The 18734-nt window shown below is 42.4% G+C and overlaps 1 protein-coding gene across 3 annotated transcripts in view; it reads right to left on the bottom strand.

Annotated features, from left to right (window-relative positions):
• The window catches only part of LOC139378784 (sodium/potassium/calcium exchanger 2-like), a 180783-nt gene that overhangs the window by 9307 nt on the left and 152742 nt on the right, over positions 1-18734 (bottom strand). For all 3 annotated transcript variants that reach the window (XM_071121281.1, XM_071121282.1, XM_071121283.1), the window contains 2 exons: positions 10194-10292; positions 5199-5284 (listed from right to left, as the gene is read on the bottom strand). In XM_071121281.1, the coding sequence (XP_070977382.1) occupies positions 5199-5284; positions 10194-10292 (185 nt within the window). The remainder of the gene's footprint in view (positions 1-5198; positions 5285-10193; positions 10293-18734) is intronic.

Genomic DNA, 18734 nt, shown 5'->3' with positions numbered 1-18734 from the left:
TTCCTCTTATGTCTTCAGCCTTCGAGATCCTGCAGGGAGCCAGGTTTTTCACTAAGTTGGACCTTCGTAACGCTTACCATCTCGTGCGCATCAGGGAGGGGGACGAGTGGAAGACGGCGTTTAACACTCCGTTAGGGCACTTTGAATACCGGGTTCTTCCTTTCGGCCTCGCTAACGCTCCAGCTGTCTTTCAGGCATTAGTCAATGATGTCCTGAGAGACATGCTGAACATCTTTGTTTTCGTTTACCTTGACGATATCCTGATTTTTTCACCGTCACTCCAGATTCATGTTCAGCACGTTCGACGTGTCCTCCAGCGCCTTTTAGAGAATTGTCTTTTTGTGAAGGCTGAGAAGTGCACTTTTCATGCCTCCTCCGTCACATTTCTCGGTTCTGTTATTTCCGCTGAAGGCATTAAGATGGATCCCGCTAAAGTCCAAGCTGTCATTGATTGGCCCGTCCCTAAGTCACGCGTCGAGCTGCAGCGCTTTCTCGGCTTCGCGAACTTCTATCGTCGTTTCATCCGTAATTTCGGTCAGGTGGCAGCTCCTCTCACAGCCCTTACTTCTGTCAAGACGTGCTTTGAGTGGTCCGTTTCCGCCCAGGGAGCTTTTGATCTCCTCAAGAATCGTTTTACATCCGCTCCTATCCTTGTTACACCTGACGTCTCTAGACAGTTCGTTGTCGAGGTTGACGCGTCAGAGGTGGGCGTGGGAGCCATTCTTTCTCAGCGCTCCCTCTCTGACGACAAGGTCCACCCATGCGCGTATTTTTCTCATCGCCTGTCGCCGTCGGAACGTAACTATGATGTGGGTAACCGCGAACTGCTCGCCATCCGGTTAGCCCTAGGCGAATGGCGACAGTGGTTGGAGGGGGCGACCGTTCCTTTTGTCGTTTGGACTGACCATAGGAACCTTGAGTACATCCGTTCTGCCAAACGACTTAATGCGCGTCAGGCGCGTTGGGCGCTGTTTTTCGCTCGTTTCGAGTTCGTGATTTCTTATCGTCCGGGCTCTAAGAACACCAAGCCTGATGCTTTGTCTCGTCTCTTCAGTTCTTCAGTAGCCTCCACTGACCCCGAGGGGATTCTCCCTGAGGGGCGTGTTGTCGGGTTGACTGTCTGGGGAATTGAGAGGCAGGTAAAACAAGCGCTCACTCACACTCCGTCGCCGCGCGCTTGTCCTAGGAACCTTCTTTTCGTTCCCGTTCCTACTCGTCTGGCCGTTCTTCAGTGGGCTCACTCTGCCAAGTTAGCCGGCCACCCTGGCGTTCGGGGTACGCTTGCTTCCATTCGCCAGCGTTTTTGGTGGCCCACCCGGGAGCATGACACGCGTCGTTTCGTGGCTGCTTGTTCGGTCTGCGCGCAGACTAAGTCCGGTAACTCTCCTCCTGCTGGCCGTCTCAGGCCGCTTCCTATTCCCTCTCGACCGTGGTCTCACATCGCCTTAGATTTTGTCACCGGACTGCCTTCGTCAGCGGGGAAGACTGTTATTCTTACGGTTGTCGATAGGTTCTCTAAGGCGGCTCATTTCATTCCCCTTGCTAAGCTTCCTTCTGCTAAAGAGACGGCACAAATCATCATCGAGAATGTTTTCAGAATTCATGGCCTTCCGTCAGACGTCGTTTCGGACAGAGGTCCGCAATTCACGTCTCAATTTTGGAGGGAGTTTTGCCGTTTGATTGGGGCTTCCGTCAGTCTCTCTTCCGGCTTTCACCCCCAGTCTAACGGTCAAGCAGAACGGGCCAATCAGACTATTGGTCGCATCTTACGCAGTCTTTCTTTTCGCAACCCTGCGTCTTGGTCAGAACAGCTCCCCTGGGCAGAATACGCCCACAACTCGCTTCCTTCGTCTGCGACCGGGCTATCTCCTTTTCAGAGTAGCCTCGGGTACCAGCCTCCGCTGTTCTCATTTCAGTTCGCCGAGTCCAGCGTCCCCTCCGCTCAGGCTTTTGTCCAACGTTGCGAGCGCACCTGGAAGAGGGTCAGGTCTGCACTTTGCCGTTATAGGACGCAGACTGTGAGGGCTGCTAATAAGCGTAGAACTAAGAGTCCTAGATATTGTCGCGGTCAGAGAGTTTGGCTCTCCACTCAGAACCTTCCCCTTAAGACGGCTTCTCGCAAGTTGACCCCGCGGTTCATTGGTCCGTTCCGTATTTCTCGGGTCATTAATCCTGTCGCAGTTCGACTTCTTCTTCCGCGATACCTTCGTCGCGTCCACCCGGTCTTCCATGTCTCCTGCATCAAGCCCGTCCTTCGCGCCCCCGCTCGTCTTCCCCCCCCCCCCATCCTTGTCGAGGGCGCACCCATCTACAGGGTCCGTAGAATTTTGGACATGCGTCCTCGGGGCCGTGGTCACCAGTACCTCGTAGATTGGGAGGGGTACGGTCCTGAGGAGAGGAGTTGGGTTCCCTCTCGGGACGTGCTGGACCGTGCGCTGATCGAGGATTTCCTCCGTTGCCGCCAGGTTTCCTCCTCGAGTGCGCCAGGAGGCGCTCGGTGAGTGGGGGGGTACTGTCATGTACTGTCATGTTGTGTCTTGTCTCTGTCCTTTCCCTTCACCCTGTCTCCCTCTGCTGGTCGTTGTTAGGTTACCTTTTCTCCCCCTCTTTCCCCCAGCTGTGCCTTGTCTCCTCCTAACCACCTCGTCACCCCGTTTCCCACCTGTTCCCTTTTTCCCTCTGATTAGGTCCCTATATCTCTCTCTGTTTTTGTTCCTGTCCTTGTCGGATTCTTGTTTGTTGTGTTTCATGCCTGAACCAGACTGTCGTCATGTTTGCTGTAACCTTGTCTTGTCCTGTCGGAATCTGCCGGCCCGTCTGAGCCTACCTATGTTTGGTAATTAAAGAAGCTCTGTTTAAGTTAATTCGCTTTTGGGTCCTCATTCACGCACCGTAACAATAACAGCTAGTTTTCTGTTTTCCCCTCCCACAGACAGTCATATCAATATTCTTGCTTGAGAAATTGCTCTTTGCTAAAAAGCTTGTTTATTTACCATTTAAAACAATCAACTGTAAGGTACTTAATTGGTATTAATTAAGGAAATGGGACCCCACATTTTTATGTTCCCGAGAATAAATATTAATAAACTTCAATTGTTATAGTTGAGTACATAATGCAATTTAGTGTAAACACAAAACTGCTAAGTATTTACAACTTAAAAAGATAACCAAATTGGTGGTGATGTCACTATATTACTTTTAGTATTGAACACTGCAATACTTTGAGTTGGGTTACTTGACTGGTTCTAGGCAACAGGTTTCCACAAAAACATGTTAATTAGCAGAACTAATTACTTTTATAGTGTGGGAAGGGGTGAGACTAAATTTGTACGTACATCGCCAAGGGGGATATGTGATCTGGTGTCGGCAGCGCTACCACTAGACCAGACTCCTGCACTCTCGGAATATTGTAATAGGAAATAAACTGAATGTAAAAGTTATAGATATATTTTTTTTATCAACCAGTTAAAAGGTGACATGACTGTAGCTGGTATATAAAAACATCTATCATGAATTAAGTATTTATTAAGGATCCCAATTAGCTGCTGCCTCTTCCTGGGGTCCAGCAACATTAAAGCAGTTATGGTACCATAATTTAAAATAAGGAAAGAGCACAAACACACCCTTTTGAGAGTGGAAAGTACTCAGATTCCCTTGTATCGAATTAAAGAGGAGGACCAGGACCCCCTTTGGGACTGCTGGAGAACAGGTCCTCACACGCCAATCAATGTAGAACACACTAAGGACTATTGCTGTCAGCCAAGTCTGTCCCTGGCTCTGGACAATGATGTATGCAAAAAAACAGGATTGTTTTCAAACCTAGGGGTATGATATCCTGTTCTAATGAGACAAAGGTTCATTCGTTGGGTTTGAAATGTAAAAAAGTTCAAGATGAAGTACCTACGTGGCATATTAAGCGGGTTGGAGCACTATAGAAGATGGACCTGATGACAGCTCAGGCTGCTTAATCTGCCATGAGCGTTGGCGCTGACAAGAGACTTGCTTGTAACCTTGGCGATGAAACAGCAGTAAAACAAAAGGGCTATTCTCTTCCTCCCTCTCCACATCCAGATGATTGAATTGTTATCAATAGCATGGCGTCCACAACCGTGCTATAATCAGGCGAACCAATATATTCTGATGCCATTTTTTTGGTTTCCACTTCTAGTCTTTGGGGATGATATATTATAAACTGTGTGGTTCAAGCCCTGAATGCTGATTGGCTGACAGCAATGGTATATCAGACTGTATACCACAGGTATGACAAAACATTAATTGTTATTGCTCTAATTACATTGGTAACCAGTTTATAAAAGCAATAATGCACATCTGCAGTTTGTGATACTGTATATGGCCAATATACCACGGTTAAGGGCTGTGTCCAGGCACTCCATTTAGCAGACACTTTTTTCCAAAGTGCTTAAAGTGGGCTTAATCTGTGCTTAAACATTACATTTTAATGATTGGAGACAGGCGCAGGAATTCATAATACTCCAAAATATACAATATGCCATGAAAAGGCACGAAGCCCAAAACAAACACGTGTACAAAAACACAGGGAGGTAACCCAAACAAAAGAGCGAGGTTAAACCTCCTAATATATACCTGCAAGACACTACACGGGGCGAGACCCGTAATAACAAGTGCACAATACACGCTGCACGAAAGCCGAAAAAACAACGCACAGGTACTCACAGACCAACAGACATGGGAACAATAACCGACAAGACAATAGTGAACAGAGGGCACATTATATACAATTACTAATCGAGGGAATTGGAATCAAGTGTGTGTATTGAGACAGTGCAGGGACGGCTAGAGGCCGGTGAAGTAGACCTCCGGGAACTGGTGCACGGAATGAGCAGCAGTACCGGGGGAATCCGTGATATGAGCAAGCAGCATGTGAGTGAAGACCCTATCTGAAGAGTCTTTTTATGCTTCACATGAAAGCAACATTTAAGTTAGTCTGTAACCTGCAGTAATACTGTTTTTTTCCATTTAATTATTGTTCAGGTTCGGCATTCCATAACTCTAAGGTTAATATCGTCGAGGTTCTACTGTATCTGACCAGTACCTTAGTAACTATGTGCACAAGTGGGAGGTATGGGAATTATTGAGTTGTGTGCCCACTTGTTTGCGGTCGGGTCTATGGGGGTTTGTGTGTGTGTGTGTGTGTGCCCCTAAAATTGGTTTCTTACCAGAGCTTCCCCTTCTTGTCCTGTAGTGCCATTCATTGGTGGTGTGACTTCCACCTCAACATTTGAGCTGTTTGGAAGATTTTTATCTGCAATAAAAGAGAAAACATAGAGAGCAATTAATGTAATTGTGGTATACAGTGGGGAGAACAAGTATTTGATACACTGCCGATTTTGCAGGTTTTCCTACTTACAACGCATGTAGAGGTCTGTAATTTTTATCATAGGTACACTTCAACTGTGAGAGACGGAAAAAAGTCCAGAAAATCACATTGTATGATTTTTAAGTAATTAATTTGCATTTTATTGCATGACATAAGTATTTGATCACCTACCAACCAGTAAGAATTCTGGCTCTCACAGACCTGTTAGTTTTTCTTTAAGAAGCCCTCCTGTTCTCCACTCATTACCTGTATTAACTGCACCTGTGTGAACTCGTTACCTGTATAAGAGACACCTGTCCACACACTCAATCAAACAGACTCCAACCTCTCCACAATGGCCAAGACCAGAGAGCTGTGTAAGGACATTAGGGTTAAATTGTGGGATGGGCTACAGGAAAATAGGCAAGCAGCTTGGTGAGAAGGCAACAACTATTGGCGCAATTATTAGAAAATGGAAGAAGTTCAAGATGACGGTCAATCACCCTCGGTCTGGGCTCCATGCAAGATCTCACCTCTTGGGGCATCAATGATCATGAGGAAGGTGAGGGATCAACCCAGAGCTACACGACAGGACCTGGTCAATGACCTGAAGAGAGCTGGGACCACAGTCTCAAAGAAAACCATTAGTAACACACTACACCGTCATGGATTAAAATCCTGCAGCGCAGGCAAGGTCCCCCTGCTCAAGCCAGCGCATGTCCAGGCCCGTCTGAAGTTTGCTGATGGCCATCTGGAGGATCCAGAGGAGGAATGGGAGAAGGTCATATGGTCTGATGAGACAAAAATAGAGTTTTTTGGTCTAAACTCCACTCGCCATGTTTGGAGGAAGAAGAAGGATGAGTACAACCTCAAGAACACCATCCCAACCATGAAGCATGGAGGTGGAAACATCATTCTTTGGGGATGCTTTTCTTTGTTTCTTTTCCTGTCTTTGGGGACAGGACGACTGCACCGTATTGAGGGGAGGATGGATGGGGCCATGTATCGCGAGATCTTGGCCAACAACCTCCTAGACTCAGTAAGAATATTGAAGATGGGTCGTGGCTGGGTCTTCCAGCATGACAACGACCCGAAACACACAGCCAGGGCAACTAAGGAGTGTCTCCGTAAGAAGCATCTCAAGGTCCTGGAGTGGCCTAGCCAGTCTCCAGACCTGAACCCAATTTAAAATCATTGGAGGGAGCTGAAAGTCCATATTGCCCAGCGACAGCCCCGAAACCTGAAGGATCTGGAGAAGGTCTGTATGGAGGAGTGGGCCACCCCATGTTCAAGAATGGCCTTTTACACGCTCACTTTAGGTTATTTGAAAATGAAATCATCTCCAAAATATCGTTAGTTTATAAACAGGTCATAGAAAGTTGGTTACAATGACAGTTTAATCCACCAGAAAAGACAGAACAAATAATACAACAAATATTGTGGTTAAACTCAAATATAATGAGTATATTTGAGTTTAACCACAATATTAGTTGTATTATTTGTTCTGTAAAAAACTATTATCAATTGGAACCTTTAACAAGTGGAAGGAAGAAAGTATTATTATTATTAACCCTGTTTTCCACAAGCACAGCAGGCTGTGAATTCTGCAAACAACGTTTCTAGGATGGGCTATTAGCAGCACAATATATATTGATCATGGTTCCTGAGTGGCACAGTGGTCTACGGCACTGCAACTCTGTGCAAGAGGGATCACTACAGTCCCTGGTTCAAATCCAGGCTGTATCACATCTGACTGTGATTGGGAGTACCATAGGGTGCCGCACAATTATTATCAATTCATTTAGAATTATATAAAAGCCCCTTAGATATTCTCACAGATCAGATTTGACCTAACAAAACATTTTGTACAAGGTAGTTGATAAGCATAAAAAACTTTGTGGATGGCGCCTCCTGAGATTCGCAGCAGTCTAAGACACTGCATCACAGTGCAAACTGCGTTGCTACAGATGCTAGTTCGAGTCCCATGCCGGCCACGACCGGGAGACCAATGAGGCGACACACAATTGGCCCAGCATCGTCCGAGTTAGGGAAGGGTTTGGACGACCGGGATGTCCTTGTCCCATCGTGCTGTAGGGACTCCTGTGGCGGGCCAGGCGCATGCACGCTGACACGGTTACCAGGTGTATGGTGTTTCCTCTAACACAAAATGTTTTTTTTGTGGATGGGTATAATTTGTATGTATAAAATATATAATAGTAATATTTAAAGTTACTAAATTGGGTACATTTATATATATTTATTTAAATGTAAATTTGCATCGGCAAGAAAAAATATTTTCTGATATACTGGAGGCCTAGCGTAGGCGACATGAGTATCACTAGTGTTGAGTAATGTGCTGTTTAACCTTTCTAGGGTAGGGGGCAGCATTTGGAATTTTGGATGAAAAGCATGCCCAAATTCAACGGCCTGCTACTCGGGCGCAGAATATATGATATGCATATAACTGGTAGATATGGATAGAAAACACTCTAAAGTTTCAAAAACTGTTAAAATAGTGTCTGTGAGTATAACTGAACTGATTTAGCAGGCGAAAACCTGAGAAAAATCCATTCAGGAAGTCGTTTTTTTGTGGTTTTGTAGTTTTCTATTCAATGCCATTACAGTATCGATTAACTTAGGACTCCATTTGCCTTCCACTAGATGTCAGTCTTTAGAAATTGTTTCAGGCTTGTAATTGTTATAAATGAGGGAGTAAGACCAGTCTGAACGAGTGGACCCTAACGTGTTGCAGAGTTTTTTCAGGCGCATCTGCATTTCTTGTTTACCTTTGATATTGACGACGTTATTGTCCAGTTGAAATATTATAGATCATTTAGGCTAAAACACAACCTGAGGATTGAATATAAACATCGTTTGACGTGTTTCTATGAACTTTACAGAAACTATTTGGATTTTTGTCTGATTGTTTTGACTGAGTTTGAGCCTGTGGATTACTGAAGAAAACGTGCCAACAAAACGGAGGTTTTTGGATATAAAGAGACTTCATCGAACAAAAGGAACATTTATTGAGTAAATGAATGTCTTCTGATTAACACCATATGAAGATCATCAAAGTTAAGGGATTAATTTTATCTCTATTTCTGAGTTTTGTAACGCTTCTGCTTGGCTGGTTACTGTTTGTAATAATTTGTCAACTGGGCTAGGTTCTGGGCTAGGTATGCTTTCTCCGAAAAGCATTTTATAAATATGACACTGTGGTTGGTTTATCAAGAAGTTCATCTTTCAACCTATGTAAAATATGTTTTGTTTTCTGAATTTTTATAATGAGCATTTCTGTAATTGAATTTGGCGCTCTGCAACCTCACTGGATGTTGGCCAGATGGGACGCTAGCGTCCCACGTAACCTAGAGAGGTTAAAGTGGTTTAGGTCTTATTTATTTAAAAAGCATATTGAAGTTAGAAGCAATAGGACTTGAAGCAATAGACTACCCACGTATGGTCAACTATTTCAGCACCGTTTCACGCTGCTCTGGGACAAGCATGGGGACTGGTCTTGATAAATCAATGAGATGTCTATTTTCACTGTATCTCTGTTTGGGTATGGGTTAGACTACAATTAGGGTGTGGAAATGTTATGCTCTTAGTACTGTAGCCTACTCCCGACCGTCACGTTGAACAGTGCCATATTTTCCATTCCATCCTCACAGAAATCCTGAGGGTTTTGTTTTTTGTTTTTCTTGGAATAGAAACACCATAATATTAATCAAATTAATTAAGCAAAATTTCTTAAAATCAATCCCATATACTATGTTCTTACAAAAAAGCTTTAAAATTCTCTAGTACAGCCAGTTTTGAAGGTTATCCAAATGCTTCTCAAAGATGCCATCTGGTCGTCAAACTTGCACTAACTAGCATTAATGGTAACAATGGCTGACAATTAAATAACGCGCCATAGAATTCTGCGGCAGCCTGTAAGCTGTGCTGAAGTATGACGCAACTGTTAAAGGAAGAACAACTGTATTAACCCCTACAAAAATGTCCATTAATTGTAATTCACATAATAATTCACATTTCCTGTTGCTGCTGGATTATTTTCTTGCTGTGAGAAACTGGTCAAATGAAGACAACATATTTGTATCAAGTAACCCATGACTGTGTACAATAATGTATATTTGTACATATGCGAACAAAACAATGGCAATGGTATTTGCGTTTCGCAAAAGCTAGTGAGCTGTTTTAGAAAACGCAGGAGAGCAGGCAAAACCTCAAGGTGGTAGCAATCCAGCATCAGGGGTTATGCGAGTAGGGTGTAGGAATGTTAGATTAGTCTGTTAATTTAAGATAAATTAAACTGAAGTTGGTGGTTACAGACACAGAGCATGGCAAAATGTTCACCATGTTTTTTGTTTTTGTCAGAGCCTGGAGTTGGCATATTGAGATTGGATGTATCAAGTTACAACTGGCACTCCTTCGACAGAGTGGTAATCACTAGATGGGCATGCTAGTAAGGACAGGCATAATGACTGTTTGGAACTTCTGTACTTTGTAACATGGCCAAATAGTGATGATCTCTGCCTGTGTGGTTATTGGAGATTATTGAATAGCGTCGACCTGCATTTCATCAGATAGTAGATTTTTCTGAACCTGTTATATAATAACAAATATCTAACAATTACATGGTTTCAAAACAATATAGAGCATTGAATGGATATATTTAAATGTTTAGCCAACTGCCAAACATACAAATGTTTAGCCAACTTCTAAACATACAAATATTTGAAGAGATCACTCTTCAACTTGTGTGCGTTTCTGATATCATTCACTTGTGTTAACACATGGGAGTACACTAGACCCCCCCCCCCCCCCCCCCCCCCCCGGAGTAGAGACCACTCACCTGATCGGCTGGCTACTCCATTAGCCTTCTCGCTGTCCTCTACTTGGCATTTCTTTTTGGCAATCTTATGAAGGATGGATGCCTTTTCTCTGAATTGTCCTGCAACATAACCATCAGGGAGTTAACTACAGTAGGGGACGTAAAGCCCTGTGTCACCTTCACAGGTCCATTGCCTGGACTCAGGGCTCCTCTGCCTTTCTCATGGTTCCAGACCTATCTAAGTTCAAAGGAAAACAGAAGCAAGTTTTCATATCACTATTCAAATTACAGTTTGAAGTCAATGTCATATAATGTACTAATGACCCAGCAATGTCCTAGATGCATGCCAGTGGGAGAGAACACTTTATGAAGCATAATCGGTCACACCCAATCTATGACCAGGTCTACTAAGCCTTTACGTTAGTTGAACCTAAATTTGTACACTTTTATTTTCTGGAGGCATAGCATTTAGTCTAAAAGATAGAACAAAACAGTTACATACAATTTAAGAGACTGATTAAGATATTGCACTTGATAATATCCATTTCAGAAAAAACATTTTGTTACTAATTTTTTGTGGACAGACTATGTAACATATGGTATCGTAATGTGTGTCAAAAGACTGTGGGATGCAAAAATAAACGAGCAACAGTTGTTCCAGTGGGATGGTTTTTCGTCACTGATTAGTTGTACAAATGACGATTTAGCATGTGTGAGCATCTTTAAAATTTTTACCCATAGACTTTAGAGAAACTTGAAGAGCAAGGGGGGTGGAGCTATCGCCCTTCTTCCGCTCCTCGTTTTAATATATTTTCTCATACAGCTCCCCTCAGAACTTATAGTAGCTGCCGCAAGATATTCTTTCGGGGTTGCCGACTGCCAACTTTGCACCAGGCAAATTCTTAATAAATGTGTCTTGATGAGGTCCATCTATGATCATTAGTAACCTCTTCTTGTCACCGTATTCACATACAACGTACCAAAATATTGTAATACAAAAGACAGTAATGGCATAAACAGAATGCAAAAATAATGACATTCAACATAGAGGTCAAAATGTCCTTACTTTACTACTTTAAATAATAAGGATGTAGATCAGATCATATTGGACAATTTAATAAAGATGGTAACCAACATTATCTGTTTTAAATTGGTGGCTAGCTTACACTACCGGTCAAAAGTTTTAGAACACCTGCTCATTCAAGAGTTTTTCTAGATTTTTTTTACTATTTTCTACATTGTAGAATAATAGTGAAGACATCAAACCTATGAAATAACAAATATGGAATCATGTAGTAACCAAGAAAGTGTTAAACAAATCAAAATATATTTTATATTTGAGATTCTTCAAATCGCCACCCTTTGCCTTGATGACAACATTGCACACTCTTGGCAGTCTCTCAACCAGCTTAATGAGGTAGTCACCTGGAATGCATTTCAATTAACAGGTGTGCCTTGTTAAAAGTTAATTTGTGCAATTTCTTTCCTTTTTAATGCTTTTGAGCCAATCAGTTGTGTTGTGACAAGGTATGGGGGTATACATAAGTCCATATTATGGCAAGAACAGCTCAAATAAGCAAAGATAAATGACAGTCCATCATTACTTTAATAAAGACATTAACATTTCTTCAAGTGCAGTCGCAAAAACCATCAAGAGTTATGATGAAACTGGCTGTCATGAGGACCGCCACAGGAATGGAAGACCCAGAGTTACCTCTCCTGCAGAGGATAAGTTAATTTGAGTTACTAGCCTCAGAAATAGCAGCCCAAATAAATGCTTCACAGAGTTCAAGTAACAGACACATCTCAACATCAACTTTTCAGAGGAGACTGTGAATCAGGCCTTCATGGTCTAATTGTTGCAAATAAACCACCACTAAAGGACACCAATAAAAAGAGACTTGCTTGGGTCAAGAAACATGACCAATCGACATTAGACGGGTGGAAATTTGTCCTTTGGTCTGATGAGTCCAAATTTGATATTTTTGATTCCAACCGCCATGTCTTTGTGAGACGTGGTGTGGGTGAACGGATGATCTCCGCATGTGTATTTCCCACCGTAAAGCATGGAGGAGGAGGTGTTATGGTGTGGGGGTGCTTTGATGTCTGTGATTTATGTAGAATTCAAGGAGCACTTAACCAGCATGGCTACCACAGCATTCTGTAGGCAACACGACATCCCATCTTGTTTGGGCTTAGAGGGACAAATTAATTAGTTTTTCAACAGGACAATGACCCAACACACCTCCAGGCTGTGTAAGGGCTATTTTGCCAGGAAGGAGAGTGATGGAGTGCTGCATCAGATGACCTGGCCTCCACAATCACCCAACCTCAACCCAATTTAGATGGTTTAGTATGAGTCGGACCGCAGAGTGAAGGAAAAGCAGCCAACAAGTGCTCAGCATACTTGGGAACTCCTTCAAGACTGTTGGAAAAGCATGAAGCTGGTGAAGCTGGTTGACAAAATGCCAAGAGTGTGCAAAGCTGTCATCAAGGTAAAGGGTGGCTATTTAATGAATCTCAAATATAAAATATACACTACCTTTCAAAAGTTTTGGGTCACATAGAAATGTACTTGTTTTTGTCCAAAAGCAATTTTTTTGTACATCAAAATAACATCAAATTGATCAGAAATACAGTGTAGACATGGCTAATGTTGTAAATGACTACTGGAGCTGGAAACGGCAGATTTTTTAATGGAAAATCTACATAGAAGTACAGAGGCCCATTATCAGCAAACATCACTCCTGTGTTCCAATGGCACGTTGTGTTAGCTAATCCAAGTTTATAATTTTAAAAGGCTAATTGATCATTAGAAAACCCTTTTGCAATTTTATTAGCACAGCTGAAAACTGTGTTCTCGTTAAAGGAGCAATACAACTGGCCTTCCTTAGACTAGTTGGGTATATGGAGCATCAGCATTTGTGGGTTCGATTACAGGCTCAAAATGGCTAGAAACAAAGACCTTTCTTCTGAAAGTCGTCAGTCTATTCTTGTTCTGAGAAATGAAGGCTATTCAATGCTAGAAATTGCCAAGAAACTGAAAATCTCGTACAATGTTTTGTACTACTCCCTTCACAGAACAGAGCAAACTGGCTCTAAGCAGAATAGAAAGAGGAGTGAGAGGCCCCGGTGCACAACTGAGCAAGAGGACAAGTACATTAGTGTCTAGTTTGAGAAACAGACACCTCACAAGTCCTCAACTGGCAGCTTCATTAAATAGTACCCACAAAACACCAGTCTCAACGTCAACAGTGAAGATGCGACTCCAGGATGCTGGCCTTCTAAGCAGAGTTGCAAAGAAAAAGCCATATCTCAGGCCAACAAAAATAAAAGCGTAAGATGGGCAAAAGAATACAGACACTGGACAGAGGAAGATTGGAAAAAAGTGTTATGGACAGACGAATCGAAGTTTGAGGTGTTCGGATCACAAATTAGAACATTTGTAAGACACAGAAAAAATGAAAAGATGCTGGAGGAGTGCTTGACGCCATCTGTCAAGCATGGTGAAGGCAATGCGATGGTCTGGGGGTGCTTTGGTGGTGATAAAGTGGGAGATTTGTACAGGGTAAAAGGTATCTTGAAGAAGGAATGCTATCACTCCATTTTGAGACGCCATGCCATACCCTGTTGACGGTGCTTAATTGGAGCCAATTTCCCCCTACAACAGGACAATTACCCAAAGCCCAGCTCCAAACTTTCCAATAACTATTTAGGGAAGAAGCAGTCAGCTGGTATTCTGTTTATAATGGAGTGGCCAGCACAGTTACCGGATCCCAACCCTATTGAACTGTTGTGGGAGCAGCTTGACCGTAAGAAGTGCCCATCAAGCCAATCCAACTTGTGGGAGGTGCTTCAGGGAGCATGGGGTCTGCAAGGCTGTAACTGCTGCAAATTGAGGATTATTTGACGAAAGCAAAGTTTGAAGGACACAATGATAATTTCAATAAAAAAATCATTATTTATAACCTTGTCAACATCTTGACTATATTTCCTATTTTCAAGTATGTTTTCATGGAAAACAAGGACATTTCTAAGTGACCCCAAACTTTTGAATGGTAGTGTATTTTGATTTATTTCACACTACATGATTCCATATATGTTATTTCATAGTTTTGATGTCTTCACTAGAAAATAGTACAAATAAAGGAAACCCTTGAATGAGTAGGTGTTCTAAAACGTTTGACCGCTAGTGTATGTAAGCAGCAACGGTTGTCAAAATTGATAAAAGGTCAACAATACAGTTCTGATAAATGTAAGATACTCAACGCTTTTAGAATTGTCAAAATCCATCAAATAATGTCTGAATATCACCTTGATGTGTTTAAACCCCATCCAAAGGTCTGCTTTGAAATGGATGCATATCAAAAACCACATGTTCCATTGTTGCCATTTTGAATGGACTGCCATGTGTGTTGATAACAGACTTTTTGGCGCAATAATACATTCACAGTGAAAATGTGCTTTGCACAAGCAACAGTTTGAATGTCCATGGCTTTTCTTTAGAGATAACTTACCTATGCAAGACACACCCTCTTGATATTCATAATGGTGTTCGCACAGGAAAATTAAACTTCAACATTTCCACATCTAATCACCTATGCTTAATCTAATACAGTGACAAAACAAAGATACCAAAATGTATTTTGTCCAATCAATGTAAACTAAATATGATGTGGCTGTCCATGCTACTGATTTCTGTGTGTGTGCATGTAAGTGCATGCATGTCGAAAAAACACGTTGACTCACCCTACTTGTAGAGTAACGTCATTGCCATCCTCCTCTTTCATGTTTCCTAAAACGGTCTATAACTCTGTCATACATTACATGCTTTTAGTTTATGTTGTCCTAGGCTACCTGGCTAAGATTCTTGATCGGTAGCCTAACTTCCTTTCATGGGCAATGATGCGCCAGGCCAGCTAGTTAACATTAGCATACTACATCTAGCTACATGTTGAACTTCCATCTTCTCAGGCTACAGGCACAATGAATGAATGTAAGGTTGGATCAGAACCACTACTATAATCATTGGTCAGTATGGAGAATTACGTAAAACCACAAGTCAATATCCTTATCTCCATTGTGAGAGAAAAATGATGTATTTACCTGATTGATTTGATATTAATGGTTAACAATTAATACGTAACAAAAAGTAAGACATTTCAGTTCTACTAATGATGTGTTTTTATGGTCTCCACTCTAGGTCCCTGAAGCTAATCTGGGTGTATAGTGAAGAATGGGTTTTACTAGAGATAGCTTAGGTTTAGAATGATCCCTCATTGTCTCATAATCATCCTGGCATCTGGGAAACTAAGCCAGGGTGGGGTTAAGACAATACCACCCGTGCAGATAACGACACGATGAACCCAGAGTGGCTTATGTTGCCCCAATCTGCTTCGGAGGGGTGGAACCAGCCATGACTAAGCATTCTTGGTGTCAGCTATATAAAGAACTCTGCATTTCTGTGAAGGTTAGACTGCTCAGTCCAACAGTCAGTATTGCAATAATTAATCAATATTAAATAAAGATAATTGTTTGAAGAAATGCCAAAGTCTCTCAGTATGAATTTCCACAACACCATCCATGGCTAATTTAGAAAAGGGCTGATTTTAGCTAGCTAGCCACCAGAGGACAACAACACAATGAAATGGAACAATTCAAGTTTTTTTCTGTCAATGATGTTTGGCTATTGATGTGATGTGATTGGTTTGAAGCCAAATTCAAACTGGCTTCCCTTTACACGTTTTTTTTGGTGCTCAAAGACCAGTCACAGCTGAGTTCACTCAGTTTAGATCAACGCTGATTGGCTATAAAATTCATATGAGCACCTAAAACTTAATTTTGGCCTGCACATCAATAAGGCTGCTGTATATTAGCAGGTGTAAAAGCTGAGTTTGCTGGAAATCCCCATTATTGCATGAGAATAAATGTATGCTTAACCCGAAAATGTGGTCAGAGGCACAGTATGGATGGTGTGACGCAATTGTGGAGCCTCCAGAGGCCAAATTGAGCTCCGTACTGCATCGCCATGCACCTCTAAAATGTGGTAACAATACGGAGGGCTCCGTATAGCTCTGCATTGACATGATTGGTTGACGGAAGGTGAGGGCGGGAGACCCTGTATAAACACAAACTCACTTCCTTGAAAACTTCCTTCAGAACAGCTCTGGCAGTAGTCCAGGCAGTGGTCCTGTGTGGCTCAGTCGATAGAGCGTGTTTTTTGCAACGCCAAGTGTTGTGGGTTCGATTCCTGCTGGGGCAACCCATACGTAAAATGTATGCACACGTGACTATAGTGCGCTTTGTATAAAAGTGTCTGCAAAATGGCATATACAGCGCAATCAGAAAGTATTCAAACCCCTTGACTTTTTCCACATTTTGTTACATTGCAGCCTTACTCTAAAATTTGTTAAGTCGTTTTTTCCCTGATCTATCTAAACACAATAACCTGATAATGACAATAAAAAAATATAAAATATCACATTTACTTAAGTATTCAGACCCTTTACTCAGTAATATGTTCAAGCAGGTTTTCATCAAGGATCTCTCTGTACTTTGCTCCATTCAGCTTTCCCACGATCCTGACTAATCTCCCAGTCCCTGCTGCTGAAAAACATCCCACAGCCATGATGCTTCACCGTAGGGATGGTGACAGGTTTCTTCCAAACATGACGCTTGGCATTCAGGCCAAAGAGTTCAAGCTTGGTTTCATCAGACCAAAGAATCTTGTTTCTCATGGTCTGAGAGTCCTTTAGGTGCCTTTTGGCAAACTCCAATGTAAAAGGCTGTCATGTGCCTTTTACTGAGGAGTGGCTTCTGTCTAGCCACTCTACCATAAAGGCCTGATTGGTGGAGTGCTGCAGAGATGGTTGTCCTTCTGGAAGGTTCACCCATCTCCACAGGTGAACTCTGGAGCTCTGTCAGAGTGACCATCGTGTTCTTGGTCACCTCCCTGACCAAGGCCATTCTCCCCTGGTTGCTCAGTTTGGCCGGTCGGCCAGCTCTAGAAAGAGTCTTGGTGGTTCCAAACTTCTTCCATTTAAGAATGATGGAGGCCACTGTGGTCTTGGGGACCTTCAATGCTGCAGAAATGTATTGGTACCCTTTCCCAGATCTCTGCCTTGACACAATCCTGTCTTGGAGCTCTACAGACAACTCCTTTGACATCATGGCTTGGTTTTTGCTCTGACATGCACTGTCAACTGTAGGACCTCAAATAGACAGGTGTGTGCCTTTTCAAATCATGTCCAATCAATTGAATTTAACCACAGGTGGACTCAAATCAAGTTGTAGAAACATCTCTAGGATGATCAATGGAAACAGGATGCGCCTGAGCTCAATTTCGAGTCTCATAGCAAAGGGTCTGAATGTAAATAAGGTATTTCTGTTTTTCACTTTTAATATATTTGCAAACATATCTAAAAACCTGTTTTTGCTTTGTCATTGAAGGGTTTTGTGTGTAGGGGTCAGAACTACATCACACGTGTTACTGAAGTGGTCGTGAATGCATATATGGGCATGCTGCATGAAAGTCAGTGCACGCATGTTGGTCATACTTTCAATCAGGCTAGTGCATTTCAATCAACATGAAAGCTTCCAAGGTCGGCTAATTTGTCAGGACTGCTGTGGTGAGTCATCGAGCTGTACCTTGTCACCATGTGTGACCTTCCAGCGAAATCATTAACTGTTCAACAGCAATCCAGTGCCACAGAGCTCTCCACCCTCTTTCTCTTTCCGCTGTCTGTAGCAATCAACACCCTTGCTCGGCACACACACTCGTTAATACATTCTGACACACTGATATGGATCACACACCCTCCACGTCTACTGCTTCTAGCCTGACTCACCATTGGAGGACAGCCCTTTCCCAGTTATCATTATTACATTATCTCTCTTTGGTTACTAGGTTTTCTGACAGTGACGCCTGTTATGCAATTCCAGGGTGGATGAGCCAAAATCAGTGACGTAAATCTTACTTGCATACTCTGTTCCGTTCTCATTGCAGATTGTGTGCAGAGGCATGGCCGATTTTGTGTCTCCAAGATGAAAGAGAGAAAGGACTGATGTGATGTTCCAATGTTTTTTCGGGGAGTCTGTGTGTGTCCTTGCGTATGTTCTTGCAGGCATGTTTGTGTATATATGTTAACGTGGAAAAGAGTCAGATACCCATACTAATCTTCTATGGTCAATGACAAGGCCCTGGGGCTGAAAGTAACCCCAAACCAGGACAGTACATATCCACTCACAAGCAGATCTGTAGTTGGAAAATAACTTAGCACTTCTGCCTGCTAAATTAGTCATATTTTGAAACATCAGGCAAAACCCTTTAGAAGATCTAAAAAGAGTGGGTGAAAAATCTCACACAAACTTTTCAATAACTGTATGGTTGACACTACACCTATTAACTTCAGTTTGACACATTTTTTTATACTATTAGACAAACAAAACACAATTATACACGTTAACAAATGCTATCAATCACGAAACACTAAAACAAGCAAGAGTTAAATACCTCTGAGCACGAAGAAAAATAAAATATAATGTAGATGTCCAAACATGTAG

This window comes from Oncorhynchus clarkii, chromosome 21 (genome assembly GCF_045791955.1).
Source record: "Oncorhynchus clarkii lewisi isolate Uvic-CL-2024 chromosome 21, UVic_Ocla_1.0, whole genome shotgun sequence".
NCBI classification, from domain to species: Eukaryota; Metazoa; Chordata; class Actinopteri; order Salmoniformes; family Salmonidae; genus Oncorhynchus; species Oncorhynchus clarkii.
Note: the sequence above shows the minus strand (reverse complement) of the source record. Positions and strands in the feature narration are given on the sequence as shown.